The sequence below is a fragment of the Aspergillus sclerotioniger genome, assembly GCF_003184525.1.
Source record: "Aspergillus sclerotioniger CBS 115572 chromosome Unknown BO94scaffold_43, whole genome shotgun sequence".
NCBI lineage: Eukaryota > Fungi > Ascomycota > Eurotiomycetes > Eurotiales > Aspergillaceae > Aspergillus > Aspergillus sclerotioniger.
Window position 1 is genome coordinate 167,078 of NW_020291033.1, and position 26,745 is coordinate 193,822.

Below are 26,745 nucleotides of genomic sequence, written 5' to 3' on the forward strand. Positions count from 1 at the left end.
TGCAAAGTGACGCCAGCAGGTATGAGGAGCATGTTTAATAACATGGTCACCGGACTACAGAGCATGGAAAAAACCCCATGAGCAGGCTAGCTCGTCATCATGCATTAGCGGGGGTGAGATGGTCCTCAGCTGCAGGGTCCCCCAAGTCCAACATCAGCAGTGAGTGGGGCCCAATGAACCCGGGCCTGGGGCATCCATGGACCGGTAAACCCGACTCGGAGATCCATGAGAGGTTACATGAAATTTGGGGTATTCAATGTTTCTCTATTACTGTGCCTCGCGCTGTTGCAACCGATCCTCCAGCTGCTCCACTGGCGACTTCAAATGAACCTCTGGAAACCTGAGGTCTTTCTTCCAGGGCAGAAAATCCGACGACCCAACTAGCCACCGCATCACCTCTGCCTCCAACATGCGCGCAATGGGCACTTTGTTCGGTTCCATCGCCAAATTGCGCATTTCCTCCGGATCATTACGTCTATCGTAGAGCTCTGCCGGCTCATACAGTCGATAGATGAACGTCCATTCCGGACTCCGCAAACTAATGGCCTTGCCCACCAGCGCCGTATCACGATGCTGAAGCGTCGACTTGAGATCATACGGATACGGTGCCTGTTCCAACAACGGCTCTTCGGAAAGAAGAAAACCGCCCTCAGAAAAGGCATAGTCCTTGTGCTTCTGGCTCGGATCTTGTAGAACGGGCATCATCGACTGCCCATTATGCGGAAACTGTTCGGCTATCCCGCACAGCTCCAACACCGTAGGCACAAGGTCCACCATTTCAGCCATCCCATCGTATCGCTGCTGAGAAGGAAGTCCGCCCCCGGCGATGATCAACGGCTCATGCACCAAGCTATCCGACAAGCCCGACGGCCATTTCTCAATCAACCCATGATCCCCAAGATACTCGCCATGGTCGGTAAAGAACATGGACACCGTACTATCCCACAGCCCTTGCGCGTCAACCTTCGCTATTATCTGTCCGAACTGCTCGTCCAGTCTCGAGATCATCCCATAGTATGTCGCTTGTATTTCGCGCCAGATCTCATCCGTGGCCCGATGCGTCCCGTACTCCTCCCTGATTGCCGCCATATACCGTGGCTCATACCCCGTCTTCTTTGCCGGGTTAGCACCAGCCCCAGTCATTCGGTCACGAGAGTGCATAGAGAAATAAGGCTCCTCGACCTGAAACGGACAATGCGGGAAGATCAACGGCATGAACAAGACCCACGGCTGCTCGGGTGGACAATCCAACCAGCGCAGCGCAGATCGCACCACCGCGTCGTCGTAGTCCCTCGCTTCGTCTGCATTCCGGAGTCCCTTGTAGAATAACCGTCCCCAGATGCTGTCGTCTTTGGCGTGGCCTCCGCCCCCGAACTTTGGTACGTAGTCCGGTGTCTCGATGAAGCCGTATTCGTCCATGCTGAGCTCTGTCACGGTTGGCGCAAATGTGTCTCCGCGGGGTGCTAGACATGCCACATGGTATCCGTCCTCCTTTAAAGTGCGGAAGAGGTTCGGTTCCCAGGGCTTGATGAGGTTGTCGAGACTGCGGTGACCGCTGACGTGTGGGTAGGTGCCAGTGAACATGCTGCATCGGGACTGGGAGCAGACTGAGGCCTGGACGAAGCAGTTCGTAAATAGAGTGCCCCGCGCGGCGAAGGCGTCGATGTTGGGGGTCTTTGCAGGGTGGGTTGGATTCGTGCAGCTGAGGCTGTCATAGCGGAGCTGGTCGGGCATAAAGATGAGGAGGTTCGGTTTGGAGACCATTTTTGCGTGATCGAAGTTATTTGTTCTCGTATTGGGGGGCTGGAGGCATTGCGATGCTGGGTGAGGGCGTTGTTTTGAAGGAGGAGGTGTGGTACATGGTTGCAATGTCGGTTGTCGGTCCCGACAAGTCGGCTGTCGGTGGTGGCCGACGGACGGCGCGATCAACCACTAGTATTGGATGGAAAGCACGCAAACAGGGCCCACGATTGAGTTATTACCATATGTAACATGATTGAAATCCTAAATGTTTACATGAAGTACAGCTATGCCTAGTATCCCATCCCATCCCACTGCATCTGCCGAATGAGGTCAAATCCAGCCTGTCCTTCCCATCCATCGACTACGTTTCCGTCGAGCAACCACACACCTTCGAAAGGGCTGACATCAAATCTGGAAAGCGTGGGTAATTGACCATCAAGACCAGACGACTCATTGTGATGCTCAAGGCCCGCAGCAGAATGTCCATCTGGCAAAGGAAGCTCTTCAGTGTCATCGACAACTACAGAGCGGCTGATGAGATTATGGATGGATAGAATATGTCTTGGTGTAGCCATAGATTTCATGACTCCGCCTGATTCATAATCCTTTGGTGCTGCCTTTTGTTCCCCAGATTCTTTGATTAAGGAGTTCAGATCGGCTCCCTGAAAGAGTTAGTATGGAGAAATAGTACGTGCCTTGCTACGCTTACTATTTGCTGCACAGCAGGCGACGTGTCTGAGATAATCCTGATCATCTCTGAGCATGAGTTGGCATATGCGACAAGTCGCTCCCGGGTGAGTTCACGGGCTGTGTGGATCAGTAGCCGAATACTCTGGTACGCCCAGACAGCAATTTCCATAGGTAAGACAGGCAGCTTTGCACCAAGCTGGAGAAGGGAGGTGATGATATCTGCCACCTTTTCAGCGTGGAATGCGCAACGATCTTGACACTGGAGCAGAAACGTGGGACTTAATTGCTCAAGCGTTGTATCTGGGATTGACTCCACTAGGGCAGGGGTAAGACACCTATAGAGGTCACAATGACACTGGTGCCATAGAAGATGAAGAAAGGCGTAGCGACACAGCCACGGGGAATGTGCTCGGAGCCGGAGATTTCGTCTCGAGTATAAGTCCGACAGGGGAAGACGGCGATATAATGCTTGAAGTTGGTTCTCAATTTCATGTATACCGTGCATGATTCCACTGGGTGTGTTTGCATCTGCCGCATACTTCTTGGTGGATCTAAAGATGGTGAGCTATATCGGAGAACAGAGGAGAGCAACGCCTACCTCAAGATTTGATCACGTAAGTATGCGACGCAAATGTCTCCAGCTAACAATCCCGGGATCTCTGATATTGAATGAAGTTGCACCTCCCGCGACGGACGAATGTCCAGCTCAAAATTCTCCTCCCTACACGGTAAAGGAACATGAATAGCATCCGCGGGACAGGTTGTGAATTCCAACAGCCCGGCCGCCCAATGTGTATCAAGCATGTAGATAGCCCACATTAGCCGTCTTCTAGTTTCAATGGCCAAAAAAGAAGCACCTGAACTCTGATAGTTGAGGCGAAGGGAGAAAGCCATGCGAGATAACATGGCAACCTGAGCAAACGCTAACGTGTAATCCCCGATGCACATCTTACAGCGAATCACCAACAGGAGGGCCTGTGTCCTCATGATTGACGGTTGGCCCAAGTTGGTCGTAACATCTTCCTCGGCCTTTGTAATACATTGTATCGCGTATCTCCTGTTCAACGGATCTGTGTCTGTTAAGAGTATTGATATAGCGGTGATTGAGAGTAGCAGGCACATATCAACATCCTCTCGATCTAACCGGTCATGCAACGAAGCCCGATGAAGAAACGCATATCCAGGCAGGGGATGAATGTGGGTGAAAAAGACGTTCAAAGCGAGTTCCAATCTCTGCCGATCAGGAAACTTGAAGGGTCCAAGCTCTCCGCTCCAGGGTCTTAGTATCGCGATATATAGCTGACATGTGCCGCAAGCGCAACTCACATTGGCTCCGAACCCTGCTCGTCAACGACCCCATCTGGACAGCTTGGCTCCTGGACAACGGCATTCTGGACAAGGTCGTTCTTAGGGGCCACATTACCAGCAGCCGGTGATGAGTAGATGCACTCCCTTCCGCGCTTCTGACATCGGACACATGCTGGAGCATGTCCACTACATCGGACCTTCAACGAGTGACACCGAGTGCAAGCTCGTCGCGCGCGTAGTCGCCCAGGTCTTCCCAATGAAGTATTGACCCCTTGAAAAGAGCAGGTAAATTGTAGGCGATCACAGTTTCCACAAGTACCTCGTCGACCGTCGCATCGGACCTGCAATCCTTCAAGTCAGCCAACCATTATTCGTCACATTCACCTGGTCCTTGGGTACCTTTCTAGTTCGACACTGCTGACATGTCTTCATTCTGCGGGCTGCTCTCAGAGATGATGCCATGACAGATGAACCTTGGGATATATGAGGAATGAAGGAGGGCGAGTGATGGCATGGAGTACCTAAGTGTGGAAGGCGACCGTGACATGGAGAGGGGCATTGTGGTGATTGGTGAAAGCACAGCCGGGATTGCGGGGGTGGAGACCCAAATGGCGTGCTTTTAGTCCCAGTCTCTTTTCAGTCCTCTTTTGATTAATCGTTTCTTTCCTCCACAAGTCCAAGATGCCAGTCTCTATTTGGTCCGGCCAGCTTATCAGCATCCACCACAGAATATGGCAGCCACCTCGGCCCTGCATGCTCACGGACCTATATGCTGCCAGAATCAGCTTCCATCTTGCCTGAAGGTGCTCGTAATAGCAGATGTAGTGGCTTGAAAAGAGAAAAAAAGAAAAACCCAGCCAAAGCTAAGGATTCCGTACCATCGGTTGATAGAGTCGGCATCGTCCAATACATCGACACCGACAGCCGACATTCTAGCACCAACATCAGGTACCTCGCAGCTATCAGCAACCCATCCCAGTGGTGCCTCGTGGTGTCAGTCGACACTAGGATGGTATAATAGCGGTACCGTTATCGAGATGCAGATCAATAGAAGCCATAGTCGGGCTCATTGCGGGTGTTGCGGGCGCTGCGACACCGGTCAACATTAACCGACAGCAAGATGAAGCTTCCTTCTGGATTTCAATACTTCAACACCAGACTCGCAACAGCATGCTCTCTCATTGCAATTTCTTCCTTGAACTATGGCTTTGACAACCAAGGCTTCTCCACTACGGAAGCCATGGATGCGTTTGACCGGCGCTTCGGCGAGCTTGATGCAGCAACAGAGACTTACGCATCGGATCCCTCCTGGCTATCAATGTTCAATAGCCTGAACTACATTGGGTTTGCAGTTGGCATGTCTCATTTCAATAATGAGTAAGGATGCAGTATGACTGACTCCTCAGGCGTGTTCATCGGCAGTGTTATCTCTTCGCGATTCGGTCGTCGATGGTGCATGTTTTGCATGAGTGGATATGCTCTCATCACTGCGACGATAACAGTAACTTCCCAGAATCGGGACCAAATATTAGCTGCGCGTATACTAAATTATGTCTATGTGGGAATGGAGCTAGCTGTCGTGCCAACCTTTCAATCAGAGATAGGTAATAATATCACCCTATCTGTATTCAACACAGCTCACACCTGCAGTTCCTGCGCCTGTCCGCGGCCTGGTTGTTGGAACCTATCAGTTTAGCATTATTCTGGGTGGCCTTATTATCAACTCCATTTGCAAAGGAACAAGTGGAATCCAGAGTGACCGTGCATGGAGGATCCCGTTGGGCCTTTACTACATCGTTCCGTCTATTATTCTCTGCTCGGTCTCGTACCCGAAAGTCCGCGGTGGCTCTTACAGCGTGGACGGACGGATGAGGCCAAGCGAAGTCTTTATCTCCTGCGTGATGGTTGTTTCAGTAGAGAGAAGATCGAGGCGGAATTCCACGAATTACAGGCAGTGTTAGAGCTCGAGGCAAGGTCTGGCCTATGGGCAGACCTGGTGAAGGGAGCCGATCTCCAACGTACTGCACTTGTGGTTATGGTGAATTTCTTTCAGCAGGCGACTGGGCAGGCCTTTGCATCACAGTATGGGACGGTTTATATCAAGCAGCTCGGGACCGTGAATCCGTTTACCATAGGTGTGGTCCTTGCGGTGATCAACCTCGTGTCTATGTTGGTTACGCTGGCGTGTACTGATAAAGTTGGTCGCCGGTGAGCTTCCCAGCATCTTTGTATGCCAAATTAATACTAATGATGGAGCAGGCCGATGCTTCTGATTAGTTCGGCTGTGATGGCAGTCGGAATGCTAACCATGGGGGGTTTGGTTACAGTGACACCCCTCACGGTTCCTATGAAGAAAGGGATCGTGGCCATGTATGTCTTCCTGGCAGTTGGGTTCTCTCTTGGATGGGGTCCCCAGGCGTACATCATGGCCACTGAGCTCCCTGCTTTGCGGTTGAGAGACAAGACCCTGCAACTGGGATTCATAGTGAACGTGATTTCAAAGTACGTCTCTTGTCCCTATGTTTTCAATTGAGACTAACCGATCCAGCTTCGTGGTCAACTTCACGATTCCCTATCTTGTGGACGCGGAATATGCTAATCTGGAATCGAAGGTCGGGTTTATATTCGGGTTCCTATGTGTTTGCGCTTTCGTCACCACATATTTCTTTGTCCCTGAATATCGGGGTAAGACACTGGAGGAGATTGATGTGATATTTAATTCCGGGGTGAAGCTTGGCAAATTCGGGTCCACCGACGCGTCCTTGTTGTTGGCACGACCACAGAGCAGCAAGAACGCAAAGACGGAAACCGAGGTGTCAGTAGAAAAGCAGAGTGATTTTGCGGCTGTTTGATTACAGCGCTGTTAGAAATACCACGCACGAGATGAAGCTTGGCCAGTTTGATGGCGAAACAAACAAGCCCCGGATAATGACTAATCAGGCATTGGATGGTGGTCGGGATCCGTCGTATGTTTCCCACCAACTCCGACTTGTTCTTCGATGTGTTGAAAGCCCATAACCTTGTGTGCAGTTCTCACACGTGGTAAGGGTGGATTAGAATTCCAGCTGGTTTACGGTCGGGTGTCGGCTGTGCCTGAGTCGAACCAACCGCGCTAAGGCCACCCACGATGATGGCGTGCTGCTCCACTTCAATGACCTCAACTCGGGGTCCTCCGCCATGTCATTTGCGATGCGGCGCCTTTTCGCACTCGCACCCCTCCGTTCACTCGCCTTGCCCCATGAGGCCTAGCAACCATCACCCGTGTATCTCCCCTGATGGTGTCATCGCCTATCCGGGAATGACATATTCAACAGCCAATACCAATGCTTCCAACCAGCTACCGAGGGGCCAGTATTTCCAGATAAGCGGAAATTTTGGGATGGCTGTTTGCGTGGGCAAATAATTTCTTTTCCCGGAACCGAAGTAGGGTCCGGCAAAAGAAACCATATCAGTTCCTGCTCCCCACGACAATCTCTTTCCGAGCTTATGCCACGAACTCGAATCACACTTTTGCCAGCTCTGCAACGCATGAACAGCACTCGAGGAAGCCAGAAATCCGGATATAATGACTGTAGCGGCTTCCAGTCCAGGTCCGCTGGGCGCAATTGTTGATGAGAGAACTCCTTTGAATACCTCGACCCAGGACGCCATTCAGAGCACAACCGCACCTAGCTACAGCAGTGTTGCAAAGGGTCCTATCAGCGATGTTCCCAGCGGCCATGGTAGCGATGAAGAGCGATCGTTGCTCTCTCCAGCTAAGACGCGTGCCAACGATGTGAAAACATTGACTAGCATCAGTACCGTTGTCGGCGTGTTGTTGCTAGGTAAGCCTTGCTTGCAGCTTTCCGCACTGCCATTGCCATGAGACTGACATGAAACTAGGCGAGTTCATTTCGAATGCGGACATGACACTGGTGATGGCAACAACGGGCAAGATATCCTCCGAGTTCGATCGACTGCGTGATGCGAGTTGGCTAGCAACAGCGTACACCTTGGGCTTATGCGCTACTCAACCGATGGTCAGCTCTCTTCTACAATTGTGGGAATACAGACTATACTGACGATAATGATTCAGTACGGCAAGCTGAGTGACATACACGGTCGCAAGCCGCTGCTTCTCTGGGCTTATGTTTTCTTCGGCATTGGATGCGTAATCAGGTGAGTACTCTCTGTGGTCTCTTACTCGTGGATCACGCTGACAGTAATCCTTCCTAGTGGTATCGGTCGAGGAATGGCAACAGTTATCTTGGGACGTGCGATCAGCGGTATTGGGGGTGCTGGGACAATGGCGATGGGTTCGATCATCATCACGGGTAAGCTAGGAGCCGACGATTGGCGCATTGTCGCTGACATGTGCAGATATTGTCCCCCGGCGAGACGTAGCTCACTGGCGAGCGTACATCAACATTGCGATGACCCTGGGTCGTAGTGCAGGAGGTCCGATCGGTGGCTGGCTGGCGGATACAGTCGGGTGGAGATGGTAGGTGTCCAACATAACAGTTGCCCGTGTCGTCCTTAACATCAATTAGGTCGTTCATTCTCCAGGGACCTCTCTCCGCTATGGCTGCCTTGCTGGTGATCTGGAAGCTCAAGCTCACCAGCCCAGTCACCGAGAAGAGTATTCGCCGTGTCGACTTTCTGGGAACGTTCCTCCTTGCCATTGGCATTATCGCAACGACTATCGTTCTCGACCAAGCTGGAAGGTCCTTCGCATGGGCGTCTTTGTCTACAGCGATCCTCACAACCACAAGTGTATCAGCATTTGTCGCCTTTGTACTTGTCGAGCTCTATGTAGCTCCCGAACCGATCTTCGAACTTCGCATCTTGCGGAAGCCAAATGTGACACCCAGTTACCTCATTGGGGCGCTGCAGATAACGGCTCAAGTTGGAATGATGTTCTCGGTACCTTTATATTTTCAGGTCACATCGCAAGCCTCAGCCACAGTGGCGGGAGGACATCTCGTCCCGGCGGTGATTGGTAACACTCTGGGTGGTTTGATTGCGGGAGCCTTTATCCGTCGCACTGGACACTTTAAGGTGCTCTTGATTCTGGCCGGTCTGATTGCATCGGTCGCGTACTTACTGATGTTCCTTCGTTGGAGCGGTCACACTGGTTTCTGGGAGTCCTTATATATCATCCCTGGAGGTCTGGGCACTGGCTTCGCCTCTGCAGCGGCTTTTGTCAGCATGACAGCGTTCCTGCTGCCACAGGAGGTGGCTATGGCGACGGGAGGTTATTTTCTTCTTTTTAGCTTTGCCATGACAGCGGGTGTCACCGTCACAAACAGCGTGCTGGGGACGGTGTTCAAGCGCCAGATGGAGCAACATCTGACGGGCCCTGGAGCCAAGAAGGTATGTAGTAATGTCCCGCTTCTTTGCGCCATTTCTAATGCGCGTCTAGGTCATTGAACGAGCCCTGTCCGACACGAGCTACATCAACGGTCTTGAAGGACATGTCCGACAGATAGTGGTAAAGGGATATGTGGCTGGCCTGCGCTATACATACTGTAAGATTCCTGTATGCATTCAAGCTTCATGGCTAATTTTCTTTCAGTGTTCTCCCTCACTCTTTCGATCCTAGGATCGTTCATCGCCTGGACGGTGCGCAAGCACCAACTCTAATTGATCAAAAACAAAACGCATAATGAAGGTCAATAAATTCACTGTCGATGCTGGCATTCGATAAATGACCGGTAGACCCGTCTTTCCGCAGTATACTATACTACAATGTCACTAATGCTTGTGCATGATCATCTCGTACGTCACAAGGCCGATGGCTGAATCCATCCACCGACCGGAAACGGGAACGCCGAAGCATGTGAAGAACGGTTTGCTCAGAGGGCTGTCGGCCATCATAATTTTCTCAACCGCACCATGTTACTCGTTAGGCCAGGCCTTCAGCCAGGCCTGCAGATTCGTACATTACCCCGCCGGAGGCTTCATCATCCTGCAGCTCCGCTGCAACCCGGGGTGTGGTTTGACTTTGCGTAAATGTAAAATTAATCTAAATGCCCTGCACCTGCAGGGCCCTGGGGCGCCAGCCGAGGCCCGCTGCAGGAAGTCATCTTGCTTGGGCAAGCGAAGGCCCTAACGGCCAACCTGCAGCTGACCTACCAACTCCGGGATTCCACTCTCCGGGTCATCCTGCCAGGGTCGCTCCTCTTACTTTCATTAAGATGCGCAGTCAGCTAACGGGAATAGGAGTGAGTCGGAGATTCGTTGCTCTGTAACAATGAAGGGGACCGGGGCTAAATCCTGGCCCCCGAGATGATCGGAGCCCTGGCCAATGAACGGCCTTGTATAAACCCGTTCCTGGCAGCTGGCTTGATTGCCGGGCGTACCCAGCATCAGATGGAGTGAAGAGTACGAAGTGGTGGTTTTGCCTTGGAGGGTCGCTGGGAACTGAGAGCTGGGTTGCGAGCGATATTTAAGATGGCAACCTGGACATCTTCTCCTGGATAATCAGGCAGAGTTTGGAAACACTTTGGCAGCTACGTTCTACCTCGCCACAATGAGAATATCCACGCCCCATCTTTTGTTCTCTGCGCTCCTTCTTGGGAAGTTGGCCCTGGGACTGTCGGCTGCAGAATGGCGCTCTCAATCCATCTACTTTCTTCTCACGGATCGGTTCGGTAGGACGGACAACTCGACTACGGCAACGTGCGATGCCGGAGAGGGTGTATGTTAATCCTTTAACATCAGGCTCATCTGTTAACATTGATAGATCTACTGTGGTGGAAGCTGGCAAGGCGTTATAAACCATGTAGGTCTTCCGTCTGCCGTCCAGGCTGATCGCTGACATGTTCTAGCTGGATTATATCCAGGGCATGGGCTTTACGGCTATTTGGATCTCGCCAGTCACGGAACAGCTGCCCCAGGACACTGCAGATGGGGAAGCTTATCATGGCTACTGGCAGCAGAAGATGTATGTATTGTCTCTCTCGCTCCCCATCCACCTTATTGCTCCATTCAAGCGAGGGCTAATCGTGGCAGATACTCCGTCAACTCCAATTTTGGCACAGCAGATGACCTCAAGGCTCTCTCCGACGCTCTCCATGCTCGCGGAATGTATTTGATGGTCGACGTTGTGCCAAACCACATGGTAAGCCCTTTCCTTACCTCCTGTCACCTACTTACGCACATACTGACTTTGAATAGGGCTACGCAGGTGACGGCAATGACGTGGACTACAGCGTCTTCGACCCGTTTGATTCATCTTCCTACTTTCACCCATACTGCCTCATCACCGATTACAGCAACCTTACAATGGTCCGTGACTGCTGGGAAGGCGACACCATTGTCTCTCTTCCGGATTTGTACACCACCGAATCAGCTGTGCGAACAATCTGGTACGATTGGGTTGCGGACCTAGTGGCCAATTACTCTAGTACGACCCTTCATCTCCTTACATACTCGTCCCATGCTGACACGCCCAGTCGATGGTCTCCGCATTGACAGTGCCCTCGAGGTCGAGCCCGACTTCTTCCCGGGCTACCAAGAAGCAGCAGGCGTGTATTGCGTTGGAGAAGTCGACAACGGGGATCCCGCCCTTGACTGTCCATACCAGGAATATCTTGACGGCGTGCTCAACTATCCCATGTACATCACTCACCACTCACCCCTTCCCCCCAGCCTGCGAATAACATCGCTAACCTTTAATACAGTTACTGGCAACTCCTCTACGCCTTCGAATCCTCTAGCGGCAGCATCAGCGACCTCTACAACATGATTAAATCCGTGGCAAGTGACTGCTCGGACCCAACCCTACTCGGCAACTTTATTGAAAACCACGACAACCCTCGCTTCGCCTAGTACGCCCCCTCCCCCTTCTCTACCAACCCAACTAACCAAACAGCTACACATCCGATTACTCCGAAGCCAAAAACGTCCTTAGCTACATCTTCCTCTCCGACGGCATCCCCATCGTCTACGCCGGCGAAGAACAGCACTACAGCGGCGGCGACGTGCCCTACAACCGCGAAGCCACCTGGCTCTCCGGCTACGACACCAATGCAGAACTCTACACCTGGATCGCCACCACCAACGCCATCCGTAAACTCGCCATCGACGTAGACTCGGATTACATCACCTACGCTGTTCGTCCCCTTCCCCCCTCCCCTCTTCATCCCTTAACCCCCCTTTCACCTTCACCCTAACAACAATCCCCAGAACGACCCAATCTACACAGACAGCAACACCATCGCCATGCGCAAAGGCACCTCCGGCTCGCAACTCATCACCGTCCTCTCCAACAAAGGCTCCTCCGGATCCAGCTACACCCTCACCCTCAGCGGCAGCGGCTACACCTCCGGCACAGAACTAATCGAAGCATACACCTGCACCTCCGTAACCGTCGATTCAAACGGCGATATCCCCGTTCCCATGGAATCCGGCCTACCGAGGGTTTTCCTCCCCGCAAGCTCCTCTTCTTCCTTATGCGGTGGATCCTCAACCACTACCAGCACTTCCACTTCCACCTCAACCTCCACATCCACGTCCACATCCGGATCAACAACAACCGCAACATGCACCACCATCCCCATCACCTTCGAAGAAACCGTAACAACGACCTACGGCGAGGAAATCTACCTCAGCGGATCAATTTCCCAGCTCGGAGACTGGGATACAAGTGATGCGGTGTTATTGTCAGCGGGGAATTACACGGCGAGTAATCCCGAGTGGTACGTTGAGGTCACCCTTCCGGTGGGGACGAGTTTCGAGTATAAGTTTATTAAGGTGGAGAGTGGGGGGAGTGTTACTTGGGAGAGTGATCCAAATAGGGAGTATACTGTGCCCGATGGGGAGGGGGATTGTGGGGGGGTGAAGGTTGTTGATAGTTGGAGGTAGGTTGTTAGTTTGGGGTTCAGGGAGATTGGGGGTGGGGGGTGAGGTGGATTGTTGTTTACTTGGGATCTTGGGATGGTGGGAAGAGTTGATGGTGTTTTGCTTTTTGGATCTATGGGATATTGTTCGAAGTATCGGTTACATTTATCTTAGTATGTCAGTATGTATGTATGTATGTACACGACTGTGTGCTCTAAGCAAGAAAGAAAAAAGGGTTCTCTAGATCTCGTTGGAGTATCCGCTAGTCTCGATGAAGTTCGAGGAATATTTAACAGAAAGAAAATGTAGAAAAGCAAACAAAAAGGGTATTAACATCTGAGCATGGGCTCATCATCGAAGAAATCCAATCATAAGAGAAGACAAAACCAGCTCTTGTATGTCATAAGATGTTCCGGCGGTGGGAATGAAAAACTAAAAGTGGTCCGGACGGTAGGGCTGCACTTGTGGATAGTCTCTAGGGAACATACTCCGTGCTGGTGACCCATTGTGTTCAAGTGGCGCTGTAATTGGGGTCGTTGGCGTCATTGGTGACCTAACGGATGGACTGAAGGCAACATAGTCATTCGACGGTCTCGTCTCCTCCACATCTGCAGAGCTTTCAAATGGGTTCTCCGCGGCGACAACCGGTTCGGTGTGGTGCTCCTTTGACGGTCTGTGCTCCGGCTCCGTGTGTGAGGGCGAGTTTTCTGGGTTGAACGCAATGTAGCCATCATTTGTCGTTGGCGAGTCGTTTGGGCTGAGCAGAGATACAGGCCTGGTGTCTGAACTATGTTCTGGCTCCGCACTAAACTCTTCATGATGTTCGTCCGAGGGCAGAAAAACGCCGGATTCGGTCGACTGCCTAGCCGCAGGGTTGAAGGCGACATAGTTGCCATGAGACTCCGGGACGTCATGAAGGCTATCCGAAAGAGGTGGTGCATCCAAGCTCTCTGCAGGATCGGCAGCGACAAACTCATGGTTATGATCTTCGTTTGGCACATGAGAATCCGCATACTCCATATGCTCCGTGGACTCGAAATGCGACTCCACGCTGGTCAAGGGGTTGAAAGCAATATAATTATGTTGATTTGGCGCTGCTTCGGCAGAGTCAATCGGAGAAAATTGCCTCACGCCGGACTCATGGGCTATATCAACATGCTCATCACCATGGTGCTCATCGAATGGTGAAGCAAGGTCCGAGTCTGGAGACAGGCGATCTTGCTGAGGATTGAACGCAACATAGCCATTGCGCGGTTCTTTTGTGTCATATGGATATTCAGCATGTCCATGGGCATATTCATCGTGTTCCGCAACAGCATCACCGTTGAATGGCATTGGTGAGCTCCTCGCCGCTGGGTTAAACGCTACATAACCACCTGCACCAATTGATCCAACCGGCGAGAACGTCCTATCAATCATACCGTCGGGTCCACCAGCTGGAGAGCGAATACCGCCGGAGCTGGATGGAGTCAGTGACCTCAGAGGATATTCATTCTCATGCGGAGGATACGGAAGTCCGTGGGACTGGCTCAGCGGTGAAAATGTTCTATTGGGAACACCCTCACTAGGAAGGACAGGCCCAGAGGTCAGAGATCGAGTGTACGGATCAACCGCCGGGCTGTATGGTCGGAAGGGAGTACCCGATGGAGGAACATGAGACCCGTAGGTTTCGAACGGGTTATATTCTTCGGTAGGACCTCGTGATCTAAGACCCGATGGCATACTCGGCCCATATGTAGCAGGTGCTGGGGTGAAGTTGGTCCGTGGCACGGGGGTCTGGTTGTGTAGTATTCGAGGTGCCGGCGAAGCACGATCAACCGGGCCGTAACCAGGCGCTGGAGGGATATTGGACACAGGAGTCTGCATATGTGGTATCTGTGGCGCTGGCGAAGCTCGATCGACTGGACCGTATCCTGGGGCTGGGGCGAATTCCGACACTGGGGTCTGATTGCGGAAAGCTTGTGGTGCCGGCGAAGCACGGTCGGCTGGACCATGCCCTGGGGCTGGCGTAAAGTTCGAAGTCTGCATGTGTGGCATCTGTAGTGCTGGTGACGCTCGATCGGCCGGACCGTATCCAGGTCCTTGAGGCCCCTGAGTAAACCCTTGCCGCGACACCGGAGTTTGCAAACGTGGGACAGGCCCCGGCATCTGGCTGGGCAAACGAGTCGCGGGAGCCGTGTCCGAGTATGACATGGGGGTGTGCGATCGTGGCATGGACGGCGCTGGTGATGACCGCTCCATGGGACTATTGTATCCCGGACCTGGAAGCGGCTGGTTGGCATTCTGTCGGATCCTGGGCGTCTGAGCGCGAGGCATCGGGGCAGGGCCCTGATTGGGAAGGGGCGGCACTGGCGGTGCGCTACCATGTCGGTCGAGGGGGCTGTATCCTGAAACTGCGGTGCTGCCCGATAACGAATATGCATCCGAGTATGCAGACGATTCGGTCATGGTTCGGGTCAGCGAGTGCTTATCGTTAAATGCCCCAACATCCGGAAGTGTAGGCTTGCGATCTGGAGCAGCTGTCCCAGGGCGCGAGGAGTAAGCCGGCAGCGTGGTTTGCGTCGTGGTGCGCGAGATCGTCGTAACGATGGGTGTCTTGTCATCATCAGCGACTCCCACCGAGGGCAAAGTAGGCCGCTTGTCCAACCCCATGTTCGGATTGGTGGGTTTTCGGTCTTGTAAAACGACGCCTTTGGCCAAGGCTTTGTTGACCTTCCTTCGGACAATACGGGTGAGTCGCGTGTTGATCTTGCGCCGACAATAAGCCTTCAAAGAGCCATCCTCCGAAGGGATATGGTGAAAGAGAAAGATGAGATACAGAACGACGGCCAAGAACAACTTGAGCATTGACAGAACCCAGATTACCAAAGTGAACAGCATGCCGATCAAGACCACGGCGCGTTCGGTGTTGTCCTCGGCCAGCATTTTGATGTTGTAGAACAATTGCGAAGCCGTGGATCCGCCCTCGTCGGTGGTGTTTTTCCCGCCGGGGAGCAGGTCCATCTGCATCACCGAGTACAGGGTGATGGCGTTGACAACTTGCCGGGGTCCGTCGGCGAAAATAGTGCTCATCCAGGCTGGACTGTGTCAACCCCCGTTATCATCCAAGCACAGTGGGACTCACATTCAAAAGCAAAGTAGGCAAAGAGAGCAACGTATTCAGCGCCCTTTTTACTCTTGGCTAACTCTGCAAAAACCAGGAATCTCCTCCATCCGCGGCCATTGCGCCCCATGCGAATACTTTGGATGCGCACAGCGAGAGAGTCGAGGAAGCTGTGCGCGATACTGCCGGAGCGCATAGCTCGGATGGCGCGCATCCACCGATACGCCAACAGTGCGAATGAGATGATTATGCACACGGCGAAGATCCATCGCGAAATTTTGAACGGGATTGCTGGCTCGATTGACCCGGCCCATCGGGAAAACGCCAACAAATTGACGGCGGTAAATGTATCGACACCGTACACGGCAATCGAAATCGCCAGGAAGACGTAGAGGAAAAAGTACGAGAACGGGGAGAGGCAAGACTCCGATTTGAAGTCATCAAGATTCTATGCACAAGCAACATCAGCGATCTTTCTATCTGGGTCAATGCGGTCGACTGAACCCACAATGTAGTCCCACTGCTCCTCCAAGGCCACCGGCCCTTTCTCCCGGTCTCCGGAACAGAACATTTGGATTAAAATCTGGTCCTGCCTGGGCCCCTGGTCGACTGTAGTTCAATAACAGTCAGGTTCGGTGAGGACGGAAGAGTACTTCGTCGGTCCAGCCGGGCGAAGTGACGATCGCGACGTAGGGGAAATGGCAAAGAGCGGAGGCCCGCAGGAAGGAATGGAATCTTTTGTAGAGTACGGACGGCGCCAAGTAGAGAGCGACAAGAAAGCGTCAGCAGTAGAACCAGCGGCTATCGACGACAGTCACGCATAACCGCTGAGAGCTATCGAGGTCCGAGGTCAACAGAACGATCTGTCAATCAGCGCGGACCCATCTCGAATGGCCATTGAAGTGGTCTGAAAGGTTTTAATGACGCTCGTGCAGCGACGCCGGCGGTTAGCCTCAGTGGGTAGGGAACGTGCCAAGATAGGGGAAGGGGGTCCTGGCGCGTGCTGCTGCTGCAGTTGCGGTCGCAATGGCGGGCGAGCACAAGCAGATGGCTGATTGGCATGAAAGTGGTTGTGAGAGAGGACAGAATCGTAAAAGAAGGTGTGGTGGTCTAACGGAAGGTTGACAGATGACCGACCACGCGAAAACGAGCCCGAGGGAGAGATAGATATTATTGTATGATGAGGGGGCTGCATGGAAGAATGTGGGTCGGGGGGGGAAGCGTGGAATGAAGAATGAGATTATCCATGGTTTGTCGGCCCAAGGTGAAACACGGACGGTATGGCGGGAATGAAACAGCACGGCGCTTGGGAAGAACTACTGGTCACTATTGAGTGTTAGTCGGATCAATTTCCGAATCAATCCGCCATGTCAGCCCAGGAGGGGGGAATTACTTACTGTGTACTCGGCGCGTGGGCCTGATAACGGAGGGTCTGCGCGCAACAGCCAGTCAGCGAGTCAGGGCGCCTCCCGCTGTTCCTGGTTCCTGACGGTTCCCAAATTTGCCAGCCGCCGTTGGGGATTGGGATTGGCGATTGGAGGATGGAGACGGAGATGATGGAGAGAATGATGAAGAGACTGATGGAGACTGCCGCCCTGGCAGCCATTGGTGGCCCGTCACGGACCCCCGACCGACCGACCGACTGGTCCCCGTGTGATCCACCCCACTGGTCACTCCTCAACGGTCAATCGGTGATCTATTCCTGTTGATGTCCTCCTTCCTCGATGCCGATCCTCGGAGCAATAAATGTCATGACGAGAACTCTTCCAAAAAGCCATATTTGAGCGAACCAGACCTCAAGCCACACACCCCACACCCCTCAGGTTCGCAAACATTTGATGGTCAAGAAAGAAGGAAGTATAGACAATAATAGATGGTTGTCTCCGTGTCCCCCCCCCCCCCAATTGCAAGTAACGTTGTAGCGTTTGAACTCAGACATATCCTGATTTGAAAAAATGAAAACAAATCGCACCAATCCTCACCAGACCAGAAGATAGGAACCCCGGATCCAGAGGCCGTCCCCCGCAGGAAATCAGTGCACAGGTGGCCGACGCCTGCGCTGAACCAGCGCTGGGTTGTCATTCGACTGCGAAATGCGCAACTTCCGCGTCTTTTCCTCTAGCTCGCGGGTCAGCTTGTCCCAATTTATCTGATCCTCTGTTCGCTGCCGTTTTTCTTTCTCCAACAGCTCCCGCAGATCTTTAGCCTGCTCCTTAAGCAACTGCTCGGATGGTCCAACGATCCCTTGGGTGGCTTGGCTCAGCTGGTTGCGGAGGTGCTTGATCTCGGACTCCTGTTCCGAGATCTTGACACGACTCTGCTCCAGGGCACTGGTGATCGGCTTGAACTCGCTAGTACGGGCCTTGGGCGTCTCCGGCTCTTTGTCTTTGTCCTGAGCAACCTCCTTCTTGTTCATGAGCTGCTCAAGAGCAGTCTTGGCCTTCTCCGCGGCAGCAAGCCTCTCGCTGGATCGCTGTAAATCCTTTATCGCCATGCGATTTCTAGTGGTGAGAAGGACGATCTGCCCTTCAAGGGTCGAGATCTGATCGGCAGTCGATTCGGCAGTCGATGCGGCATCCGCTCGTTCCTGCGCCAGAATCGAGTCGCAGGCTGCCTTGTGGTCACGCATTGACTGGCGAAGGCCCTCTTCGGATTGCTGGGCACGGGCCACGGAGTCCTGTGCATCCCTCACCATAGTTTCGGCAGTTGCCAGCTGTGATTGGAGGCTAATGATCTGCTCCAATGCACTATCGCGCTCCTGCTGCATTGTCGCTGCGGGCCCCTGAGCCTCGGCGTACATTTGGTTCACGATCTCATAGCTGATACACATGTTCTTGTGTTCAACCACAGGCTCCTGGTTTACGCCAACGAGCTCTTGATATTGGACAGCCAGCACTTGGCCTTCAGCAACTAGTGCTTGGTTTTGAGCTACCAGCTCTTGGTTCTGGGCAATGGAGTCTTGGTGCTGCACACTAAGCTCTTCGCACTGCGCAGAGATCTTCTGATTTTCTTGCATAAGCGCTTGGTATTGCACAGCGAGTTTGATGTTATTGGATGCGTAGTCCTCGTTCTGGGCTGCCAGTTCTTTGTTTCGACCAGTGAGCTTTTTGATCTTAGCAACGTGCTCCTCGTTCCGATTCAAAAGGTCTTGGTTTTGTACGGTGAGCCGTTCCTTGTCATGGTCACGGGTCTGCTTGTGAGAGGCGAATTGTTCGTCATGATTGGCCAGGCTCGTGTGTTCAACAACAAGCTTTTCATTCTGAGCCGCAACATCTTGGTACTTGGCGGCAAGTGCTTCATTGTTGGCAAGGTGCTCCTCGTTTTGGGCCAGCAGTGCTTCGTATTGAGCGGCGAGCTTTTGGTGAATAGCAATCTGCTCCTCTTTCTGAACAACGAGCGCTTTGTTCTGAGCCACAATGCTACTGACTTGTGTCTGTTGGTTGCGATGGTGCTTCTCACGTGCCTCTGCGGCAGCCAGGTGGTTCTCGACAGAGGCCAGCTGATCGGTCCGGCGCTTGATTTCAGCCTTGAGCGATTGGATGTCCCTCACGGAATTGTTCTCGGCCAGCTCTCTCGCATGTGACAGCTGCTGTTGGAGTCGATCGATTCGGGTCTGGAAATTTCGCTCTCTCGCAGTGGCAGTGGTCTGTGCATCTTTCAACTCTTTCTGGGCCCGAGCAAATCGCCATTTCGCCTGGGTCACATCATCGCGAAGACGTTTCATGGTAGCCTCATTTTGAAACTGGGTAAAATACTCATCCACATCCATGGGACGGGCAGTCGGCTTCTCGGGTGTCCTAACTCCCTCGGACTTGGCAGAGAGAAGATGTCCATGTTGCTCCAAGAGAGCGACGCAGGTTTCAACCTTTGCCGACAACGTCGAGATTTCCTGTGCAGTTCGAAGCTGTGATTCTCGGTCGGCGGTTTGGTTTTCGATCAGCTTTTCGATCCACTTGAACAAAGTCATACGGCGGATGGCCTTAACCAACATTGCCCCGGCGCCGGCCAACGACATGAGTCCAGCTGCGAAAATGAAGATATATATGCCTGCAACTTCCCCACCCTCATCATATAGTGGTGGAAGGACACTCTCAGTCAACTGACGCCAGTCAATGCCGGTCCCCACGCCCTCGCAGCGGATTATCTCGAGTGGGGCAGCATCGCGTACGGCATCGAAGCAATATTCCCACTGTTCCCAGCCGCGATAACCTAGCCCGCCGGTGAGGCCGACTAGGTAATGAGCGACAGGTAGCAGAATCACGTTATACGTAACAGATCCAACAACCAGTGTCATCGTGACACGAGCCAGCGAAGTACCCTGACAGTTGAACGGAAAATAGTAACTGAGCACGGCGCTAAAGAGGCAAACAGGCAAGCAGTTGACAAGAGCTTTCTTAAAGCCGCCATAGCATAAAATGAAAAGATCACGAGGAGAGCGGACGGTCACGAGCAGTTTCACGGCGGCGACGATCCCGGAAGCGAGCCCTTCCCAGCATAGAAGAATGATCACGAGCATGAGGGTTCCAGCAAAGACTATGGATGCTCCAACAGTCAGATCCAGATACTCCATGATGCTGGATTCCTCGGCAGAGAAGGTTTGCCCGTAGAGGAAGATCTCCTCCGTTGGAGTCGACATTTTCAGTACAAGACGTGAAAAAAGGTTTCGGAATGAAGAGTTAAGCACGAGAGGCTCTGCAGGTGATCTGCAAAGATTCAAGAGGAACAGTAGTGAGGTGGGAAATGCCAGAGGAACGGTGGGGAGATGGAAAGGATGGCGGAGAAGAGAGGAAAACAGGGAGAGAAGAAAGTGGGAAAGGCCACAAAGGCCCACCGGCGAAGAGACTGTCGGTTTAGTGAATGAAGCCTCTGGCAGTGATACAGTGTTATTAACCTCAGCTCGCTGATGGAGCGAGGGGATGCAAACCCTACTTCTAGAACGTGGAAAACTAAATGGAGGAATCAACAAGATTGGAATTCTCTGGGAAAAAGCTAAGTAACAATCCGAGACGAGGGGCGGGAGAAGAGGGGTATTTATAGGCAAAGGGCGTGACCAGAATAATTGGGATTATTCGGAAGTTTCCTTCAAATGTCATAGAAATCGTGAGCCGTCCCAAACCGGCAAGTTCCTGAATTTCTTCAGTGAATTCACGGAAGACTCCTCCTAATCCCGTCCCGTGTGAAGGAGTACCGTACGGTTACTCCATTTCCTCCCTCTCATTCGCCAGTGACCGTGAATGTACGTAGGCTCCAGGTAATGCCTAGTAGGGGGACCTGATCAAAGGTGGTCTGCCTGGAGGACCTCTACCCAAGTGCCTACCAGCTAAAGAGTTCTGTTGGAATGAATTAACTAGATCAAATGCCATGTTGCATGGTTGACTCATTACATTCATTGCCAGCGAACCCAACGCGAGTAGACTCCTAATCCCCGTATTCTACCAGTAGTGGTTGGTATATTCAATCCCATCTCTTCTCATGCGATCCCGTCGAAGCACCCATATGGTTGTGCCAGTGGTGGTCTGGTTTGTCTGGCGAAATCGGTAGTGGTGGTCCATCCCAGCCTTCTGATGATATATATTATGCTTTGCTTGCTTTATATATATGTAGTAAGGCGTATCAAGATGGCATGCGGTTAGGTGGAGAGTTCGCTAGAGGGAATAATCAGCATAACGATCGAAATGTAGAACCGAGATGAGATGGAGAGCGACTGAGGTCAAGAGATAAGGAGTTATGGGTGAGAATATTATATAAGAGTAGTGTTGGACAATAAAGGACAAAATTCGCAAGGACGAAGTAGATTGGGAAGCATATGAGCCAAAAAAATGGACAAAAGACTGTGATCCTGATCGATGTAGAGGAAGAGCACCCAGGGGGGATCGAGGGGCGATGATGGCATTATATAGACACCATGGCATTTTCAAGGAGGGGTTACAAAGGTTTGATTACAGGTATGTTCCATGCACAGTTTGTACAGTCCCCGATCTTGACTACATTTTGTGAGAGGGATTCTCCTACGCAGGCACATAGTATGCAGGTGAAGTTCTCCAGAAATGGCTGTCATGTTGTCGGGAAATGGCTACTGACTAAGCACTTACCTCAGCAGATTACCACCATGGCCTCTCATTGGTGATCGGGCCTCCGGCATCCGCCGTCGCGCTGGGGGACCTTCGCGGTTTCTCTGGAGGTGCTGCTTACCTCGTACGCGCATCAGCCTCGTCCAAATCATGATCTGGGTCTGCAGCAGGTGCAGGAGTTGTTCCCGGGGTGGTGTTTGACAGTCCCTTCGGCCTCATCGATCCGCCATAAATTCATGGACGAGGGAACCAAAACTTATTGGCACGATCGACCCGATCCAGGCCGGCCAGGCGACGTCACCGAACGAACGCACTGATCATTTTTCCGAGAGGGCCGCCGCGCCAGTGTCTGGGCAGCCACTGGACTGCCTAGCCGCGTTAGTCTCTCGCCCTCTCCCTTCAATTCCCCCCATTCAGCTTAGCCTGCGCCTTTGCTTCAAATATGTCCCTCCTGTAGCCTTCGGGCCTCTCACTCTTTCTTTTCCTCTCGTCCATCGGTGATGGCTATATCTTCGGCCACGCGCATTCTGGCCGCCCGGCCTCTCGTCCTTGGTTTAGCCAAACTCTTCTGCCTCGCCCTTCCTAACCTGCCCGTCATCTCCGCCGCCCCAACTTATCTCCTCAAATCCGATGTCGACCCCAAACCCCCGGGCGATCCCAGCCTCTGGCTGTACCTGGGTGTCGCTGCCGCCCTCGTCTTAAGCGGCGGTGCGTTCGCTGGTTTGACCATTGCTTTGATGGGCCAGGTACTTCTCCTCATCCCTTTTTTTGGCCTTATGAACCCTGCTGATGTGTTCGGTTCGAAAATAGGATGAAGTTTACCTACAAGTCATTCAGACCTCCGGTGAAGGCTCGGAACGCAAAAATGCCGCCAGTGTGTTGAAATTGTTGCAGCGGGGGAAGCACTGGGTACTGGTGACCCTGCTGCTCAGTAACGTTATCACCAACGAGACTCTTCCAATTGTGCTCGACCGCTCACTTGGCGGTGGCTGGCCTGCGGTCCTCGGCAGTACCGTCTTGATTGGTATGCGAAAATCCCTCTTCTTGGCCCGTGGCATCCTTGCTTATCTTTTCCTCGTTGTGTCCAGTTATCTTCGGCGAAATCGTCCCCCAATCGATCTGTGTCCGTTATGGTCTCCCCATCGGTGCCTGGATGGCCCCATGTGTCCTAGCGCTCATGTACATCATGTCGCCTGTCGCTTACCCGGTCGCCAAACTGCTCGATAAGCTGTTGGGCGAAGATCACGGCACCATTTACAAGAAAGCCGGTCTCAAGACCTTGGTGACGTTGCACAAGACTCTGGGTGAAGCCGGGGAACAGCTAAATTCGGATGAAGTCACCATCATCAGCGCTGTGTTGGACCTCAAAGACAAGGCGGTCGGAAGCATCATGACTCCAATGGAGGATGTCTTCACCATGTCGGCCGACACTATTCTCGACGAAGACACAATGGATCTGATCCTGTCGCAAGGATACTCCCGCATTCCCATCCACGCACCGGATAACCCGATGAACTTTGTCGGCATGCTCTTGGTGAAAATGCTGATTACCTATGACCCTGAAGATTGCAAACGCGTGCGTGACTTTGCTCTGGCTACCCTTCCGGAGACTCGCCCTGAGACAAGCTGTCTGGACATCGTCAACTTCTTCCAGGAGGGCAAGTCCCACATGGTCTTGGTCTCGGGATATCCGGGTGAGGATCGCGGTGCCTTGGGTGTGGTCACTTTGGAAGATGTGATCGAGGAATTGATCGGAGAGTACGTACCAGCCCTCCATATTGACCATAACACCGCTGACCGCTCACAGAGAAATCATTGACGAGTCCGATGTCTTTGTGGATGTACACAAGGCCATTCGCCGCATGGCTCCGGCTCCGAAGTCTCGCGTTCCCAAGGGTCGGATTGTGGAAGATCCCCCAATGCTTCCGCCTGAGAACACTCTAGTCGAGGTCGAGAACGAGAACGAACCCCCAGCCCCACCGAATGGCGCAACGAAGGACCACCGCCGACTTTCAATCGAAGCACCCCTGCCCCGGTTCCAGCTCCGCCGGCCTCAGTCCGACAAGAACTCGGATTCGACCGACGGTTTATTCACGCAAAGGGGGACGACGGATGAGATCCGCCAGCACTTGAAACATCTCGGTCCATCCAACTTGGCTAGCCGACCGCGCCAAACACGGTACCAGAACGTCAAGATCAAGCGAAGCGTCTCGCCATCCCGGTCGGGGCAGACTGATCTTGAGTCTACCCAGAGTATATCCGATTCGCAGACGAGACACCCCTCCATTGGTTTGCAGGGAGGCATCGGCGCCGGGCTGGTACAAAGTGGTATGGACGCCCGCGACGGAGTCCTTGCCGTGCGTACGGGCTATGGAACAATGAACCATGCCAAACCCCCTGCTGATGCCGGTACTCAGACGAAGGATGGACCCCCGATTTCCATACCAGAGCCGGTGCATGAAGAGCAGGATGACAACCCACGGTCGGCGGGCAGCCGAGCGGGTAGTGCCCGGTCCATCGACTCGCAATCCGAGCATCTCAAGCCCGGCAGTTATTGCCACCGAGGCCCCGCCCGCAGTGGCAGCATCACGGAGCAGGTGGTGGATGTCAACGGCATTCGCAAAGTCGTCCTCCACACCACCAGCACGAGCTCCTCTGAATCCGAACGACCCGGGTCAAGGGAGCATCCCGAGTTTCCCGTCCGCCAGGATGGAGAGGTCGTTGACCTCGGGGAGAATCCGTCGGGCGGGAGCAAACGCCGTCGTCGTCGCAGAAAACGTGGGCAGGCGAAGAATGGGGAGTCGGGGGAGAACACCCCTCTTCTGTCGCAATGACGAATGTAAATCGACGCTCGGAGTGTTCTGCTGGCCAGAGCGACAGGTCGACATGTGGATAGTTGATAGAATGCTGGGACGGGTTGTACACCGGTACGACCGACCAGCTGGACGTGTGTGATGCACATGCTCACGAGGAGGCGACGGGGATTTCAATCGTATATTCGTACCCACGCATAGCCACCCTGCCTGCCCATAATGGTCGCTGACAAATGTCGTGCATGGAGGGATCTGGCGGTGTAGATGAATCTGGCATTTTTATGAATGGCATTCTGTTAATCCTTGCATCCTCGTACGACCTGGTAGTCCTGCCGCTATCGACTCACATCTAGACTGATACCTTTTGAACACTAACCCGGTTCCAGTTTAGCAGCTTATCCAGTGTGCTTGTCGATCCCCAATAGATAACAAACAGCCTATCGATAGGATCGTAATTCCCCACGCATACTATCTCTGGTCCGGAAATATATACCCACCTGCCTACTACATCTACTTCCGTTGCCCGTGCAGGGAAGAGTTCGGTTTCTGCTTATAAAACGCCTCATTAATCGTCTAATGAATCCATGTAGCGTCACTCGCATGCTTGTATTTATGATCCATAATTATAATCTCCTCTACACCGGATGCCTTGGTCTCTGGTATTGACATTTACTATAGAGAATAGCAATGTCCCTACCAGATTGTGTCATTCATGAGAGAAGGGCTTGCTCGGACGAAAACATGCATTGTGCCGGTGGCATGAGTCGAGCCCCTATTATTGGTCCGACAATCAATCTGTTAGACTCTCCTTTTTCCCCTTCTCTCCATGTCTCCAAGTCTCCTTCTTGCCCCTCCTACCGTTCTCACCCCCGTGCCCACCACCGCGCCCTAGGTAATGTGGTTTGATCTGCCATGAGCTTCCACCACGCTGATGTTCTCGAGGAACATAACTGGGTTGGCGGAGGACTCGACGCGTCTATCTACCACGTGGCTCCAACTATTGTGGTAAAAATGTTCGTCGCGACCGAACTCCCGAAGAAAAGGCAGCGGAGCATCCTTTTCTCAAGGAGATCTCGTTTCACAAACGTCTTAATGAGTGCCGCAATCGATGTCCCAATATTGTGGAATGTTTTCTCATGCTCCCGGACTACCTTTTCCTATCATACTGCACGCATCAGGCAATCGCCCCTCGCTTCTATGAACGCCAGGAGCGAGAGACAGGAATAAATGGTCTTCATGGGCGTCTTCTCAGGGTCAAGGAATACGAGGATCCCGCTCTCATCGCTCGGTGGATCCAACAACTCACCTCTGCTCTTGAGTATGTAGAGAAAGTGGGCTTTTGTCACAATAATCTGCATGCGAGCAACTGTCTTCTTGACAGGAACTTTAACTTGAAGCTGACTGATTTTGGCCGTGCCACCACCATTGGACAGCCACTTGAAGGTACCTTACCTCCACGAGCCAGACCAATACTTGCTGGACCATTGAAGGGCACATACGGGCTCTGTTCCGCCAGAACTGAACAGTTTGCGGTTGGGACCCTTCTATACTTTATGGTATATGGCCATGAACCCTATGACGATATTATCCTCAGCGCCGCAGAATGGGATCGCCGGTTCTGGGAAATGGAGTTTCCAGAACTTAACCGCAATCGAATTTTCGATGGTCTTATTTCTGCTTGTTGGCACAATGTCTATCCTACAATGGCCTTGCTAGCGTACGACTTTAAGCGCAAGACAAAGGATATGATCGGGAATACAGATCACATCGTTATTGATTCTGCAAAGGAGACAAAGACCTGTGAAGCATTGGTTCTCCAAGGCTTGCTGGGACCTGAGTTGGCTCTCCGCTTTCAGCCGGCCTGGCGAAGATACCTACATGTTATTGTGAAGAGAAGCATGTTTATTTGGCAATGCTTTCTACAGAGAAGATTCTGGATCTGGTCTTCTTCATGATTGGTTTGGGGCTTGTACCACTTGAAAGCTGAGGTGCTTAGACTCATTGTCTTAACCGGAAAAAAACACATGTTATCGTACGGTGGCTGTTCCATTCAACTTCGCGATTCTCAAACAAGAGGTGCTCTTGTCTTGATTCTATTTCCTACGGGATGGATCGGAATCATTTTCACCACTTGCACCCAGAGATTCTTTCTCGAACCCCATTCCGAAACACGCTAAGCTATTTTTCGACAGGT

General features: G+C 52.6%; 10 protein-coding genes across 10 annotated transcripts; 5 read left to right on the forward strand and 5 right to left on the reverse strand.

Annotated features, from left to right (window-relative positions):
* Nucleotides 1–19: 19 nt before the first annotated feature.
* Nucleotides 20–1,822, reverse strand: BO94DRAFT_300001 (arylsulfatase A). Its single transcript, XM_025606734.1, has one exon. The coding sequence runs from the start codon at nucleotides 1,762–1,764 to the stop codon at nucleotides 268–270; it is 1,497 nt and encodes a 498-aa protein (XP_025462327.1). The 5' UTR covers nucleotides 1,765–1,822; the 3' UTR covers nucleotides 20–267.
* A 190-nt stretch (nucleotides 1,823–2,012) lies between these two features.
* On the reverse strand, nucleotides 2,013–4,532 carry BO94DRAFT_300227 (Zn(II)2Cys6 transcription factor). Its single transcript, XM_025606738.1, has 5 exons — nucleotides 4,141–4,532; nucleotides 3,760–4,082; nucleotides 3,032–3,703; nucleotides 2,453–2,984; nucleotides 2,013–2,405 (listed from the first exon to the last, which is right to left on the reverse strand). The coding sequence occupies exons 1-5, from the start codon at nucleotides 4,201–4,203 to the stop codon at nucleotides 2,034–2,036; spliced, it is 1,962 nt and encodes a 653-aa protein (XP_025462328.1). The 5' UTR covers nucleotides 4,204–4,532; the 3' UTR covers nucleotides 2,013–2,033.
* A 329-nt stretch (nucleotides 4,533–4,861) lies between these two features.
* Nucleotides 4,862–6,593, forward strand: BO94DRAFT_569798 (putative sugar transporter; the record flags this gene model as incomplete). The annotated part of the gene is made up of 6 exons (XM_025614756.1): nucleotides 4,862–5,096; nucleotides 5,148–5,345; nucleotides 5,392–5,561; nucleotides 5,597–5,949; nucleotides 6,001–6,243; nucleotides 6,290–6,593. The coding sequence occupies 6 exons, from the start codon at nucleotides 4,862–4,864 to the stop codon at nucleotides 6,591–6,593; spliced, it is 1,503 nt and encodes a 500-aa protein (XP_025462329.1).
* Nucleotides 6,594–7,225: 632 nt separating this feature from the next.
* Nucleotides 7,226–9,704, forward strand: BO94DRAFT_300010 (efflux pump antibiotic resistance protein). Its single transcript, XM_025606735.1, has 8 exons — nucleotides 7,226–7,565; nucleotides 7,624–7,760; nucleotides 7,817–7,899; nucleotides 7,957–8,054; nucleotides 8,101–8,221; nucleotides 8,271–9,093; nucleotides 9,143–9,248; nucleotides 9,296–9,704. The coding sequence occupies exons 1-8, from the start codon at nucleotides 7,307–7,309 to the stop codon at nucleotides 9,361–9,363; spliced, it is 1,695 nt and encodes a 564-aa protein (XP_025462330.1). The 5' UTR covers nucleotides 7,226–7,306; the 3' UTR covers nucleotides 9,364–9,704.
* A 246-nt stretch (nucleotides 9,705–9,950) lies between these two features.
* Nucleotides 9,951–12,792, forward strand: BO94DRAFT_300048 (putative alpha-amylase). The gene is made up of 9 exons (XM_025606737.1): nucleotides 9,951–10,420; nucleotides 10,466–10,504; nucleotides 10,551–10,666; nucleotides 10,735–10,843; nucleotides 10,900–11,128; nucleotides 11,178–11,340; nucleotides 11,406–11,552; nucleotides 11,597–11,837; nucleotides 11,911–12,792. Exons 1-9 carry the CDS (start codon nucleotides 10,253–10,255, stop codon nucleotides 12,586–12,588), a joined length of 1,890 nt encoding a protein of 629 aa, XP_025462331.1. The 5' UTR covers nucleotides 9,951–10,252; the 3' UTR covers nucleotides 12,589–12,792.
* Nucleotides 12,793–12,996: 204 nt separating this feature from the next.
* BO94DRAFT_478015 (uncharacterized protein) lies at nucleotides 12,997–16,238 on the reverse strand (the record flags this gene model as incomplete). The annotated part of the gene is made up of 4 exons (XM_025608672.1): nucleotides 12,997–14,477; nucleotides 14,634–15,641; nucleotides 15,689–16,115; nucleotides 16,176–16,238. 4 exons carry the CDS (start codon nucleotides 16,236–16,238, stop codon nucleotides 12,997–12,999), a joined length of 2,979 nt encoding a protein of 992 aa, XP_025462332.1.
* Nucleotides 16,239–16,325: 87 nt separating this feature from the next.
* On the reverse strand, nucleotides 16,326–16,993 carry BO94DRAFT_300014 (uncharacterized protein). The gene has a single exon (XM_025606736.1). The coding sequence runs from the start codon at nucleotides 16,860–16,862 to the stop codon at nucleotides 16,518–16,520; it is 345 nt and encodes a 114-aa protein (XP_025462333.1). The 5' UTR covers nucleotides 16,863–16,993; the 3' UTR covers nucleotides 16,326–16,517.
* Nucleotides 16,994–17,668: 675 nt separating this feature from the next.
* Nucleotides 17,669–18,164, reverse strand: BO94DRAFT_540151 (uncharacterized protein; the record flags this gene model as incomplete). The annotated part of the gene is made up of 1 exon (XM_025612848.1): nucleotides 17,669–18,164. The coding sequence occupies one exon, from the start codon at nucleotides 18,159–18,161 to the stop codon at nucleotides 17,700–17,702; it is 462 nt and encodes a 153-aa protein (XP_025462334.1). The 3' UTR covers nucleotides 17,669–17,699.
* Nucleotides 18,165–22,046: 3,882 nt separating this feature from the next.
* BO94DRAFT_540152 (putative DUF21 and CBS domain protein (Mam3)) lies at nucleotides 22,047–24,859 on the forward strand. The gene is made up of 4 exons (XM_025612849.1): nucleotides 22,047–22,484; nucleotides 22,549–22,762; nucleotides 22,827–23,496; nucleotides 23,546–24,859. Exons 1-4 carry the CDS (start codon nucleotides 22,239–22,241, stop codon nucleotides 24,570–24,572), a joined length of 2,157 nt encoding a protein of 718 aa, XP_025462335.1. The 5' UTR covers nucleotides 22,047–22,238; the 3' UTR covers nucleotides 24,573–24,859.
* A 604-nt stretch (nucleotides 24,860–25,463) lies between these two features.
* Nucleotides 25,464–26,591, forward strand: BO94DRAFT_611363 (kinase domain protein; the record flags this gene model as incomplete). Its single annotated transcript, XM_025616629.1, has 2 exons — nucleotides 25,464–25,556; nucleotides 25,595–26,591. 2 exons carry the CDS (start codon nucleotides 25,464–25,466, stop codon nucleotides 26,504–26,506), a joined length of 1,005 nt encoding a protein of 334 aa, XP_025462336.1. The 3' UTR covers nucleotides 26,507–26,591.
* Between the last annotated feature and the right edge of the window lie 154 nt (nucleotides 26,592–26,745).